The sequence below is a fragment of the Triturus cristatus genome, chromosome 1_2 (genome assembly GCF_964204655.1).
Source record: "Triturus cristatus chromosome 1_2, aTriCri1.1, whole genome shotgun sequence".
In the NCBI taxonomy this organism is placed as follows: domain Eukaryota; kingdom Metazoa; phylum Chordata; class Amphibia; order Caudata; family Salamandridae; genus Triturus; species Triturus cristatus.
In genome coordinates, this window is record NC_140580.1 from 1,012,836,631 (window position 1) to 1,012,850,720 (window position 14,090).

Genomic DNA, 14,090 nt, shown 5'->3' on the forward strand with positions numbered 1-14,090 from the left:
AGATGCTGCTTTGTTAGGGTGACATGCAGCAGTGTTTTCGACAATAACATACTACATATTTAATGATATGGGAAGCATCACTTATTTTCAGGATTAAATTGTGGTTTATTTTGGTGCAATGCAGAGACACAACAGAACGTGATGCAAATGTGGATAACATTAAAAAAAATGCTCAAAATATGTCCCTTAATTATTATGATATCTGAGTTACATATCACATATAAAAGTTCGTGGATTGAGGATAACTCCTAGAGAAGAATGGGTGAAGTCAATCAAAAAGGCAGCGAGACCCGAGAATAAAGATACATTGTAGCATTCCTTAAAGGGTTTTGCTAGATTTTTTGTAAAGTATTTATATAGCCACACGAAAGAAGCATGGACTTGTGAAAAAAGGTCCCTGTATTACTGTATTATTCATTGAGGTACCTTTAATAGTAGCAATTTCATAAACCCTTTTTCACAACAGGCTAATAAAACAAATCTCATATGGTGCTTTCCACCTTCTGTCAGTTTCTTACAACCTGTTTACTGCTCCACTCTCGCTTTATCTCCAGGAACCACACGAAAGGCTTGGTTGAAATAGCACTGAACCTGTTTTCAGTTTTACTACTCAAATTTAGATGCCAGAAATCTCAGGAATATTTTGATGCAAAGCTTTATGGAAAATGTCCTTGACTTTAAAAAAGACTCTGCTATAGACAGGAATGGAGCACAGAGATCTGTGCACTAGATAAATGCCTTCTTTCCGCCAAAGGGACTTCTGGTTTTAAATTAATGTGTTGGTGGCATGTGTTACTTGTGTGCAGACTTGAAGATTTTTTCCCATTTTGAATCAGCAGGATCTCATTCCGAGTGTTAACATGGCCCTGGGCTGCTCTGTGCTGCTTGGAGTCACTTAGAGGTTTTGCAGTGTCCTACCCCACCTGACCTCGTCAGCCCTGCATCACTCGTCTGCCATCTACAAATGGGTCAGTCTTCGTTCTCTCCATCGCTACCTGTTATGACCCTCCCTTCCTATCAGCTGCTTCAAGCTATATAAATAGGTCATATGATAGTTATGTACAAAATAATGCAATTGTAGTTCTCAGTGCAATGACCCAGTAAAGCGCCTACATTTTGAGGGGGCATTCATAAACGTGAAAGAAGATGTAAGAAAAGTACTTTTATTAACAAGCTTTGAGGTGTGCAGACCCCCTATTGTCTATTGGGGGTTTAGCAGATTCAGGGATTGGATTATTGTAGTTGGACATGTGATCTTTGAATATTCTGGGTCCATTTAAAGTGTGGAGAAGGTGCTCAAGTGTGCAGCTCGTGAGGAGACTGCTCTTCTAAATGGCTGGCACTGAATTGTTAACGAATGTTGTGACCAGAATGGTCACAAAGTTCATGCAAAGTGTACTTCGAAGAGTAGCAACCAATAGAGTTGAGGATGGATAATGACGTGCACCTGATCTCAAAGACAATGTTAGTGAGCATATCCAATGGAAAATGGCCCTGTATCAATTATACTCAAGTGAATTACTGAATCTAAGATGGCACATAGTTTAGTCAAGGAATGTGTGCAGCTCCCATGTTTGGGAAGAAGAGGGTGTAGGCAAGGTTGCTGCACCATATAAGAAGACTGTCCATGTCATGACTGAGTTCTGCTCTTTGAGATGTTATTGGGAAGGAAGCCTATTTTTTGTGTCCATGTAGGATGAATTGAAGGTCAAAGACAAGTATGATGGTTAATTGTAAGGCAAAAAATAAGAAGGAAGAGTGTAGGCATGTCTAGAGAAGTTTATGGATTATTAATAGTAGTGTTAAGATAATTTATTGTTTACCATGTTTTGTGTAAAAGAGGTTTATCTTGTACATAGGGGAGGATGTATGGTTTAGCAAGGAGTGAGTAGGTTTCACAATATCATTGCTTAGAGAAGAAGTACATGCTTGCTTTGTGTACACCACGTGTACTGTAAATATCTCAGCAGTATTGTACATGCAAGAGTACAAAAATAGAACTATTGCAGCTAGATCCACAGATCCACTATGCATGTTGTACACATGTGGGCAAGAATGTTTTTGGGATTGTTTTAAGTAGTTTTTGTAATTTTGATGCTACAGGGGAAACCTCTGTAATTTGGAAACAATCAAGGGTACCTTGTATATTTAATGATTCATAAGGAGTTTATGATATCCAGTATCAAACAGTAATATTTTGTACATAGTCTACATTCTGAGCTATATAAACTAGATGATTATTGACCGGATGAATATAATAATAATAGGCTGAATGAAAACTGTTTTATTATTGTTACTATTATTATTATTTTAATCCAGATTATTATTACTGTTATTCTTGCTTTGATCATTAGACATAGTAGCAAAACATATATATTGAAGTTTCCAGGCAGTATCATTTGTACAGTAACTACCTATACGCAGGGTTGTATCACTAGCATATTTATTGGCTATGCTCCGGGCCACTGGAATTTTGCGATTGTACAGTTGCAGCGATTTTCAAATATTTATAGATTTGCAGCATTTCCCACATAATGCATCATCTGCTGCATAATCTGAAGATTTTAACAAAAAAATAGTTTCTGGCACAAACAGTTCAAAAGTTACTGAATTAGCAGCGGCAGGTGTTGCAGTGCAGTGGGAGGATTCTGCCGGGTCAACTTTCTGTTGCTTATTGCTATATTTGGGTATTAAACTGCAACTAATGAGGTACACCCAATGCTCAGACAGTGTTAATAAGTGTAAAAAGTAAAAAATAACGAAGCAAAACTGTTACAAAAATGTGCTGCATTACGCAGCATAATTTACCTTTTCTGGACACATAATATACTCAACCATGCCGCATAATTTGGCCCTCTCCTGCCGCATCATTCCAGTTGCCCTGGTTATGCTCTAGATAACTATAGCGCCTTTTACCTGTATAGTGACTATCCGAGGTAGTGGTTGGCGGGTGTTAGCTCCTCCTTCGATGGCGATGCCTAGTGTCGGTGCACTTTTGACCACACGAACCAGTGCAGTGGTTGGTGCCAGCAGACCAGGCTGCAATAAAAGGAAAACAATCAGTATGCCATTGCCACTCACAATTTCCTGCCTTTATGTCACCCACCTGTACATCTTCTGCCCTGATTTTAGAGAGGTTGCAAACATTTCCCTCGAGCTTTGATGGGTCGGAAGTGTTCAGTGTGTTCAGTTTCAGTGTCAATTGAGGAATACCGGGCTGAGTAGGTTTTGTTATGCTCCCCTCTTCAGCATTCTACTGATATGATCACATAACGGTATCTTAATGAGCACAACACAAAAGCCACCAAACACTAGCCAAAAGCAATCTACACTTGAGAGTACCAACGTGAGGAATACGGTCACAAACGCCACATAAGCCACTTAGCTATACTCATTCTCCAAACCCCTTCCGACTTCAGTCATCACCCAACCAAATCACTTAGGGTGTGATTGGTAGGAGAAAAGATATAGTAAATATGTCAAACAACAGAGCTGATATAAGGGTACACTATACCGGCTTGGCGGCTGATCCAAATTAGTCAGACATTCACAGGAAGATGGCATGCAGAGCAGCTTCTCCCATCATGTGATGGACACTAGGGTATGTGGTAACTGACAATGCAACACACCTTTGGCAGACAGTGTCCACATAAATGAACAGTCGTACAGCAGACATTGGCATCGATAAATTTGAAATCTAGTGATATCTCTTCCAGGTCTTCTGACAGTGGATTAAGACACTTTAGTGTCAACATCCGAAAGTGTCAACATCCGCACTGCTCCCCGTAGAGTGTCTCCTCTGCTGCCCCCCTCTTTCTTCACCCACCTTCCAAACTGCAAAACTAGAGGTGTCATTTGTTTTCGAGCCCATCGTTCTTTTCTTACTAGTGTCTGATTAGCGGTTTTAAAAAAATCACCCTCCTCTTCATACACAAAACATTTGTTACCCTTTTAGCAGCACCTTCTTAACTGTTGATAGATCACTCTTTATGCTGTCCCACTTCTTATGACCAATGTATATTTATATTTTTCATGCACATTCACAGTTGTCTATTGTTGGGTCTTCATCAATCATCAGTGTCTCCCCTTCCCTTATTACCTTTCTTCACTAGTATTACCTCTTCTGTTTTTACCAATCTGTCTTTAGTAATGTCTATCATCCCCTTGTCAACCATCTATTGCCCCTTCTTGTGACCTGACACAGCACCATCTTTGCAGATCTTTCTTTCTTTCAATTGTATCTTCCTTTACTCCTTCACCCACCTCCAGGCTCAACGTCTCTTCTGCCTCCTTGTAAATCACCCCTCACCTAACAGCCACTGTATCTTTCCACCTTCCCCAATTTTCCTCTGCCAGCAGCCAGGATCTTTTTTCTCTCTCCTCTGCTCAATAATGAGTGTCTTTCCTTCCGGTGTCAGTCGCCTCCACACTGCGCACCAGAATGTAAAAGTTACTTACTTGTAACAATAGCTAGGAGACCATTTTACAGTTGAATGTTAGAAAATACCCTAAATACTCTGATATCGGACCCTTGCACACAATAAGGAATCATCCTTTTCATGACCTTTGAATATATCATTGCAATGTGCATTTTTTTTTGTATCTGGTTTATATTGATAAGGTTGCAAACTCCTCTGCCACCGGGCACCGCTTGAGATTCCTTTTTGAAGATGAAAATCGTTTTGGCACCATGGGATCTTCTGACAGGCTCATTAAGGAGGATTGCACAAGACTCAAAAGTAGATGGCAAAACTTTAGTACTACTGTTAGGAACATGTAATATTTCCTTCTAGAATCACTGCATGCTCAACAGTATATGTTAATATGCAATAAGGTAAATGTATAAGAAATTATTGAGAAAATGTGTACAGCATGAGTCTTTTGCTTCCTGTTTTCATCTCAAAGCTTTCCTGGTTATACCTGTTTGTTGGGAAGCTCTTTGTTGGCCAAGTCAGATAAGTACTCACTACATGCCATAAAACATTTATAAGGAAGTGAAGCAAACCTGTGTATGTTGTGAGACTCACTGAGATGCAATAGGCTTTTATAGTATAGTGAGTAGTGACATGATCTGATTTTTACAGGTTCTCCTTGGTGAACTAATACCAAATATAAGCACAATTTTTTACACAACGTTTCTCATATTACCCACATGCGTTGGCTCCGAACACAGAGTTAACCGTTGCGTCCACAGCAAATTAACATCTGATGCACAAGGTTGTTGATGAAGTGAAATACACTGATGATTTAGATACTCCAAGCAGCTACACATTTTCTTTACAACAGTATTGCAAACTGGGAACAACTCCTAAATGATATGGCTAAGTCGTGGTCCTCATATTGTTTCTCATGAAAGTATGGGGTACATTTTATGATGCTTGGTATTTACTCATCTTTTAATCAGCAAATGGGGACAATTCAGTTAGTGGTGTGTCTCATAAAGCAAATTAAAATAAATACCTTAAATTCCTTGCTAAGCAAGATCTCTGCGCCAGGATGGTACAGCTGTAGATACTTTTTAGAGCCTAAACCTTAATTGATATTGGAGGTGGCTTTAAGGAAAATGTAAAACTGTGCAATTGCAAGGCATTTTTATGCACCTAATTTTCTACAAAGGAAAATCATTCAAAATCCGTCCTAGGGCGGCACTTGACTCTAGAAGAGGAGGGCGTTGTAAATTTTTCTTGTCATAAAGGCTTAGACGTTAACTAAGCTCCATCCTCCTTCTGCTTGAGTCTGACCTATTTGTTGTAGGATTGCGGCACTCTTACCGGGTGTTGTGATGACCACAGACATTTAATGCAGCAGGCACAGTCCTTTTCTATGATGCTGCTGTGCAGTTGCTTCTTTTGAATAAAAAGATTAAAAGGCAACGTCTTTGCCAGTATCAGCTTTGGGGAGTACCAATGTAGTGTCGGCCTCTGTCCTGAAATATGCTGTGACACCAATATGCGCGCTGAATTCAGAGACACTTAGCCATATGTGCCTCTAAGAGGATTCCAGAGGCCATATTCCAATGCTCAAGACTATTCATTATATGCGTAAGAATGAAGCCTTCCTACCTCCATGGCCAACTCATCATTTCATATGAAGAAACTCAAAGGAAGCACACGTGTTCTAAAGTGGCCTGTCAACACAGGTGAGGAGGATGGCAGAGCATGCAATGCTGATCTGATTAGACGCTTTAAACAATGAAACTTTTTTACTCTGAGATGTTTCGTCAAAGGGGTGGTGAGTGCAATCACATCTCTTTGGGTTTGGCAAGAGAACCGTCTATGTCACCAGTTGGACATGAGCACCATAGAAGAAGAAAAAAGCATAAAAATCATTTAGTCATAGGTTATTTCAACAGAAATGTTTTCATTTAGTAGCTCCTGGTGGACGTTTTTGTCCAGTAAAAAAATCCGAGGGACGGCAGAGAAGAGGATGAACACCCATCACAACTTAGAATTTGTGTTCTCCCTCCAGTTTGACAATAGGTTTGACTCAACCCATGCTTTGGTAGTACAATGAATTCCTGCAGGGTTCCTGCTCCTACCTACATTGAAAGAAATTCCAGAAAAATTCCACAAATTCGATGTCTTTAAAAGGCTGGTCAATGGATTCGACCATGCAAAGAGCTATCGAAAGAATTCACACGGCTCAGAAAAAGAAAAATGTACACTTCAAATATCAAATGGATTAAGATCCTGTGTCTAGTGTCCAGACATCCTTCAATGATGCAGTAAAAACAAATCCCAGATGAGATCCTGAAGGGGAGGATGCCAGCTTGAAACATTCATTTCATGAGGATTGAGGACCCAAAGTCGATGTGACATGGAAAAATCATCCGCTTGACACCAGGAAAGTATTAGAAACTGCTCAGCCCTGCCTCTCATGGTTCTACCCTCTTACCAAAGTGATTTTTACTTCATAATTAATGATTTAGTTAGTTGGACAAAGGCTTTTTTAATTGAACCACCAGTCCTTTACGTTTTTTTGCTCTTCGCACTTCTCTCTGTTCAAATACAGTTTGCTCTGTTCCCTCTCCATCTATTGTTGCTTTTCTTCTATTTCACTTGCTTCCTCGGTTGATTCCGCCCTAGCCTATTTTGTCTCCTTACCTTTTCCTCCTCCTTTTCCTCCTCTCATAAGTATTCCATCTTCTTTTCCGTCAAGGTCCTTTCAAACTCACACTTTCCCTTCCTTCTCTATTAATAATTCACACACAGCACATTGTCTTTGCTGTTTATAAATCGTCCCTAAACAACATATCTCTCTATGCTGCTCCTTTCTCAACATACTCCCATTCCCTCATCACCTCCTTCACTCACCTCATCCATTGTCTTTCCTACTCGCTACACATAGCACCCAATTTCTCTTTGCCCTTCTTCTCACTTCATGTTCCTCTCTCCTCCACAATTGTCTTGCCTACTCGCTTAGCCTATCACCCCCGCTTAGCTGCTTCTCTCTATCCTTCTTCCCCATTTCCCAGGTGCTGCACCATTCTGCTCCTGGTTTTACATCCAGCTGAACAACTTCGGGCCATATTATCAAGAACGGCGATAACATTATCGCCGTTTTAGCGGCAGGAAACTGCCGCCAAAGCGTCAATAAGGGGCTTAATAGGCCCTAGGGAATTCCAAGAGAAGCCCAGGTGTGAAGGGACATCAAACCTGGGCTTCTATTGGAATTCTCCAGGGCCTATTATCAAGCCCCTTATGGCCGCTTTAGCTGCAGTTTCCTGCCGCTAAAACGGCAATAATGTTATCGCCATTCTTGATAATATGGCCCTAAACCTCTTGTTTTCTCCTCCTCATCCAAATGTCCCTTTCATCCAGACAACAAATTAGTCTCTCCTCCTTATGTACTTACTGGTTTTGGTGCGGTCTCTGCCTGCCCTTCATTCCTCCTTACATCCTTAATGTTCCTGGTTTTCAAGGGAATTGGGCTGTTGTCTTTGCTCCCATTTACACCATCTCCAATGTCAACGCCACTGTCCTCACTGAGGGTCTGTCCACTGTCCGACAGCTGAGAAAGCGTGGAGGTAGGTGGGGACATTGGGAGTACAGCTGAAGGTACAGAAAAAAATGGATCAAAATTAACACAGAATCAAATATGGGACAATTAGCACCACTGCCAGTCCCAAATAAGACAATCCTATAGCCAGCAGCAAAAAGGAGCAGTTCTAAACATCAACTAGGTTTGACCAGGAGTAGGAAACAGTCATTGATTGGAGCAAACTATAGATGATAGAAACCACAAAGGAAAACAAATGAAAGAAACCCACATCAAAAGCCAGGACTAAAACGAGAGAAAACCAGACCTGCTGCAAGCACCAAACAAGACAATGCCTGAGTTACAACCAGCACCTAACAAGAGACGACCTGAACAACAGCCAGAAACAAACAACAGCAGTCCAGAGCCTCAGCTAGCAACAACAGCAAGGACAAAAGAAGAAAAGTCAAGAAAGGTACCAAACAACAGAAGGCCAACACTAACCAAGAGTGCCAGAGTAGTATTCTGTATCGTCTAAGGGAAGGGCCGAACCACAGACAGCATGCTAAAAGGAAAAGCCATAGCTATACCCAGCTACAAACACAAAGGGCAGAGCTAGTCACTTAAAATATGAGAATGCCATAACTACAGCCGCACCAGACAAGATCATATCAGAGGTACAGCAAACACTGAATAAGTGTAGTCCAAAGACACTGCCTGCATCAAACAAGAGAATTCCAGAGCCACATCTAGCACTAAAACAGAAAAAGCCCAGTGCAATGGTCTGTACCAAACAAGAGCATACCTGAGCCAAAGCTAGCATCAGCAGCTGGCACCAAAAAAGAAAAGCCCAAGGAGACACAAAGCACAAAAATGATTTAGCAATAGTCCGCAGCAAAATAGACAATGTAGAGTAAAAGCAAACACCAGCTACGAGATAGACACAAACTGTCACTGCACAATAGAACACTATATCAACAGCCATCACCAAACAAGAGAAGGGCAAACCCATGTGAACCATCTAACAAGATTCATTCAGAGCCACCATCAGGTGTATTACCAGAATCTGATCAAATATGGATGAGTAAAGATATAGTGACTTAAATATCGACTACCAAAACATATATATATATATATCCATCCAAAAGAAAAGTTTGCAGGATGCTGGTGTGCTGCTAAATCACTGGTGGTGCACGGGAAAAGAGCGCCACCTCAAGAAATCTCCCCAAACTCCATAATGAGAGAGGGAGCCAGAACTCGAAGTCAGGGTTTCAGCCAAGTCCCAAGATAAAAGGCAAAAAAAAACATAAGGGGGCAGGGTCGGAATACCCTGATCCATTAAGCCTGATGGTGGGATCAAAAATGTGATTTGTTTCCAATTTTACCACAAAATCGCAGTGGATCCACAAATCCACGGCAAAATTGAAAAAAAAGCATGGTCACTGTGCTTGTTTTCTATATACCTCCTGGGTGGGCCAGGTCTTTGGGGGGGAGAGGGGGTGGAGTTTTTATCATAAAGAGGGGAGGGGGCATAGCTGGCTCCTCCCCAGACTGTTTTTTTCACCGGGGAGCTCTACCTGCCACCGGGGCCTGGCCAAATGAACTAAGGGGTCACCTACTGGGCCGTATTCGGCCCCGGGGACTACCACCTACCTGGGGCCAGCCTAATATTTAAACATGGGGAGGGGGGCCATACGACCCCCTCCCCCTTTTTGGCCCAGGGATCCACCACCACCCCGGGGCTAGGCCAATTTTAAAACGGGGACGGGTGCCATGCGACCCCCCTCTGCTGGCTGTTTCCAACCCTGGGGACGGCAGCCCTCCGGGGCCAGGCTCAGCTATGCCCTGGTGTGCCCACTGGTGCACAAAGGGAAACCTCTGTTTGCTCTCGCTTGACGGAATCAATTTAAACCTCCTGCCAAGTGAGAATAAACAGTAAGTCGCCACCCAGTGGGAGGGAGCAGATAAAATTCTCCCACCAGCTGGGGGTGGACTTTTTATCTGTTTCCCTGCCCTTAGTGAAGCGGATGAAAAAATTGCTCCCACACCCAGGGAGCATCATTTTTTGCGGCTCTCTGCATGTGGGAGCAATGTTGGCACCTGCTGGAGGAGGCTAGCCAGCTGGGGCAATGGGGCATTGCGGCTCCCAACGTGGCCCCCAGCAAAGAGGCAGGGCGTGCCCTGGGTGGGCTCCAAGTCACCCACCATTGACTGGCCGGGTCCCATGTGATGGGGTCCCCATGGCGAAACTGGCTTGGGGAGAGGGCTGAGCGCCCCACTCTCCTAATTGTCTAGTCCCTGGGGAATGAGATCCCGGGGGCCGATATAGGCCCGGGAAGGAAAGCCACATAACCTCCTCCTCCTTATTTTTGATGGCCGGGCCCTGGGAAAGGGGGGCCCTGGGGCCGAAATCAGCCCAAGGGAGGGGTTGCATTCCCCCTTCCCCCTTTACTAAATGAATAGTGCATATGGGGGGTTGGCAGCAGGCCAGGGCCTGCGTCTGAACCTCCCCCTTGCCGCGCAGAGCAAAATGCCATGCACGGCGCAGGGTTGGGTACCTGTGGGGTGTTGGCCTGCAGGGTCTGGCCACAGGCCTGGCCCTGCACCCAACCCGCCACTGTGCATGGCTGAAAACAGTGCATGGTGGGGTTAGGATTAACGTAAGGTAATTAAATATTACTTAACGTTAAAAAAAACCTAGAAATTCACTGAAAAAAAACAAAAGATACAGGGACGTTATAGTTAGGAAATAGAATTTTTTAAAAACTCAGAAATTCACTGAAGAAAACAAAGGTGACATGGATTTTATAGTAGGTTCCCATTTTACACACACAAAAACATAGAAATTCAGCACTTACAGTAAGAGTTATCTGAAGAAAGTAGAACTCGTCCCCTAAGGTAACTATAACTCGCACACTCACCATGCACTGCTAATTACACCACATATTACATCACTCATGGTATCTTCAATGACATCATTGATAATATAACTGCAGCATTTGCTGTAAAATTATTGATGAGAAAACTGGGCGCTTTAAACATACACATACTTTGCATGTGCAAAGAAGAGGTGGAATACCCACGAGACCGAGGACACCGGTTTTATGGAGAAATTGATTATCTGCAATGCTGCCCAAATTGAGGCACTTTAAAATGCACATGTTTTATGTTTGAAAAGACATAGATGTGTCCAAAACATTTATGTTGCTTAGCGGCAGCCTGACCTGAAGCAATTGACTGGAAAGACTATGGGAGTCCAGATTCAGACTTGTGTACACTTTAAACAGACATACTTTGGATGCGCAGAAAAGAGGTACAGCCTACAAACACATGCATTCACATGGACTGCTTTAATATTCCATGCCATTCGTCTGGTGCTGTAAAAGGAAGCTCCGAATTCCAAACCAAATTAAGGCAATAAGACAAAAACCGGAAGCATGGAAGTTAAAAGCAACTAAAATGTGTAGCATGGAATTGGATATGACTGGCAAAAAAATAAAATAAAAAGGTCCCCTGTATCACAGTGCGAGCAGTGAAGGACAGCGGATTGACACTAGTCAAATGACATCAATCAGTACTTGGCACATACTATGGAGGAATAAAAAGAAATGACATGAGGCATTTGGTGGCCAATTAGGAGGCAGTTAAAAAGAATGACAATCAAGCCAGCAAATGGTAAGTAATGGGCTGGCTCCAAGCCCTTTCCTGTGTACAATACCTCTCGCAGCAACAGAGTATGGAGGCTGCTCAGCGAGACCTAATAAAGGAAATCACTCTGGTGCGAGCAGACCTGGTGGACCTACCAATGGCTATCGGCCGACACCCGCACTTTAGAGGTTATTTTTGTTCCACCTGATTAGTAGTAGTTAGGTTTTTCTACACCCAGGTGTAGCTGGTGTAGAATAACCTAACCCATTTTTTTGCACAAAAATGCCAAGATTTTGGCTGCAGCAGCAGTCAAGTCTTATGCTGTGTTTTTAGGTCGAGGACTACCAGTCTGCCGAAGGCAGAACCGGAAGTCGGAGATTTTATGTTTTCTAGAGTGGCTATTTAGCCCGCCTCTCTTTTAGCTTCTCCTCCATTGGCTGGCTTCCTGAACGGAGGCCAGCCGTTGGAGGAGAGAGCCGTCCCTCCAAATAGGCTCCGTCTTTTTCAGATTCGGGGGCGTGTTCCTTGCTGTTCTTTCCACTTTTTAGCCACGCCCTTTTGAACAGCAGGAACACGCCCCCGAATCCGAAAAAGTTTTGAAGCTTCCATCCGCCATTTTTTTTTCTTAGCAGTACTGTGCAAGATCCCACGTCTTAGTTCTGTGCTAGACCCCCGTAACTTTACCTCGTTGCAAGTCTCCTCAATCCTGCGCTGGATCACCCTTCTCAATCCCGTGCTGGAGCCGGCTTCCAATATCGTTGCAAGTCTCCTCAATCCTGCGCTGGATCACCCTTCTCAATCCCGTGCTGGATCCGGCTTCCAATATACCAATAACGGAAAACTCGATTTGACTTGAGTGATCCAGATTATTGTTTAGGTTTGATGTGGTTTTGTGGGTGTGGTCTTATTTGATTTTTTAAAACACTAGATGTGCTCTTTGACATGTGTTGGAGCTTCCTTTCAGCAAATTATGGCAACAGTAAACAGTGCGTGTTCAAGCCATCAACGTTTTAAATGTAAACTTCTCCTGGTGGTTCCGGATATGCATGCGCCTTGCCGTTGGCTGACGAGGGTAGAGTTTTCGGTAGATTTACACCAATCAGGGCGCCCCGTGTCGATGTGTTTACGGTGATATTCCGGAAACACGTAAAAGCTGTCGGGATATTTATTGCGCTATTTTATATTCTCTTAACTCCACAGCTGTCGGGGTACAGTCGTTGACCGTCTGTGGATCCGAGATCATGGCGGAGGGAGATAACCGTAGCAGCAACCTGCTGGTAAGCAAGGAATGGGAGGGCATTCGTTCACTGATCCTATACGTAGATTGCCATAAGGGCTCTGCAACTGTAAGGGTGAGTAAGTTGTTTTCTGGGCTGGTATTTTAGGTACTTACCGTGCCATGATAGCAGAGACGGGGCTTCGTGATAGGAGACTAAGGACTCATGGCCGGGGTTCTTAGAAGAAAGGGGCGTGTTTGACTGCGAGGGTTGGCTCGCTACGTATATGCAACCTGTTCTCAAGTATGCAAAGTAACCGACAAAAAATTGTCACCGTGCATACTTACGAGCAGGGCTTAGTATCAAACGATTTAATTGGTTTGCTTCAACCAAATGTAGGGGGCGGACAGTCACGTGGCTGTTTTTTGTTGCTGGTTATGTTGCACTCAAAACTCCAAATTGTTAACAAGCAGATGTTGAATTGATTGTATCTCTGGGGTTAAACACCTTTTGTAAGTAGTGCCCGAAAGCGATTTAGAGAATGTGTGCTTTCTTTGGAAAGTTTGTTTGCCCACAGATGGCCACGAGGGGGTTGCATCGGCAGCCGGGTGATGGGCCCGTATAGTGTGGTTTCCTTTTGTGCAGAGTTGTTGTACAGCGCACCGTGGTCAGGCCTGAGGAAGCGTCTGCCTCCCATCTCCGTTACCTCAAGGCCCGTGGGTCTCCAGCCCCTGTTTATTTGAAGATGCCCGCTGCCTTCAAGTACAACATGCAAGCATGCAAGTCCAGAACTAAAACCCAGCCAGTTTCGATGTTTTATTAAACTTTATATAGCCCAGTTGGAAAATAATTGATCGGTCCCCCAATAAAGCCATGGCATGTAAATTGGCTGTGGCTCTTATTTAAAGCCCAGATTGCCCGTTTACAACATTTGCCTTTGTTCTGCAACAGGGGGGAAGCTTTGATCTTAAGTATTTCCAGGCTCGCAGTAGATGGAGGGGGCGGTGCTCTCAGCAAGGTCTGGCCCGCGAGCGCAGAGCGCGCCCCTGCTGTAGGTCAGAGGTCACGCTATGAGCTCGCACTTGTAAACAGTTGATGGATTGCACCAGCAGAAACACTTCCATCCTTGGCGCAACTTTTCTTTTTTTCTCATCTCCTATGCTCTGCGCTCTCCTTATCAGTTCCTCTCTGCCCCTCCAGTCCTGCTGTGTCACTTCCTCCCTCTGTGTCACTCCCTCCCTCCTTCCT

The 14,090-nt window shown here is 43.5% G+C and overlaps 1 protein-coding gene across 1 annotated transcript in view; it reads right to left on the reverse strand.

Annotated features, from left to right (window-relative positions):
* The window catches only part of WHRN (whirlin), an 822,559-nt gene that overhangs the window by 16,135 nt on the left and 792,334 nt on the right, over positions 1 to 14,090 (reverse strand). Inside the window, exons 11-12 of the mRNA XM_085611878.1 lie at positions 7,855 to 8,051; positions 2,917 to 3,039 (exon numbers count right to left, since the gene is read on the reverse strand). Of these exons, the coding sequence (XP_085468004.1) occupies positions 2,917 to 3,039; positions 7,855 to 8,051 (320 nt within the window). The remainder of the gene's footprint in view (positions 1 to 2,916; positions 3,040 to 7,854; positions 8,052 to 14,090) is intronic.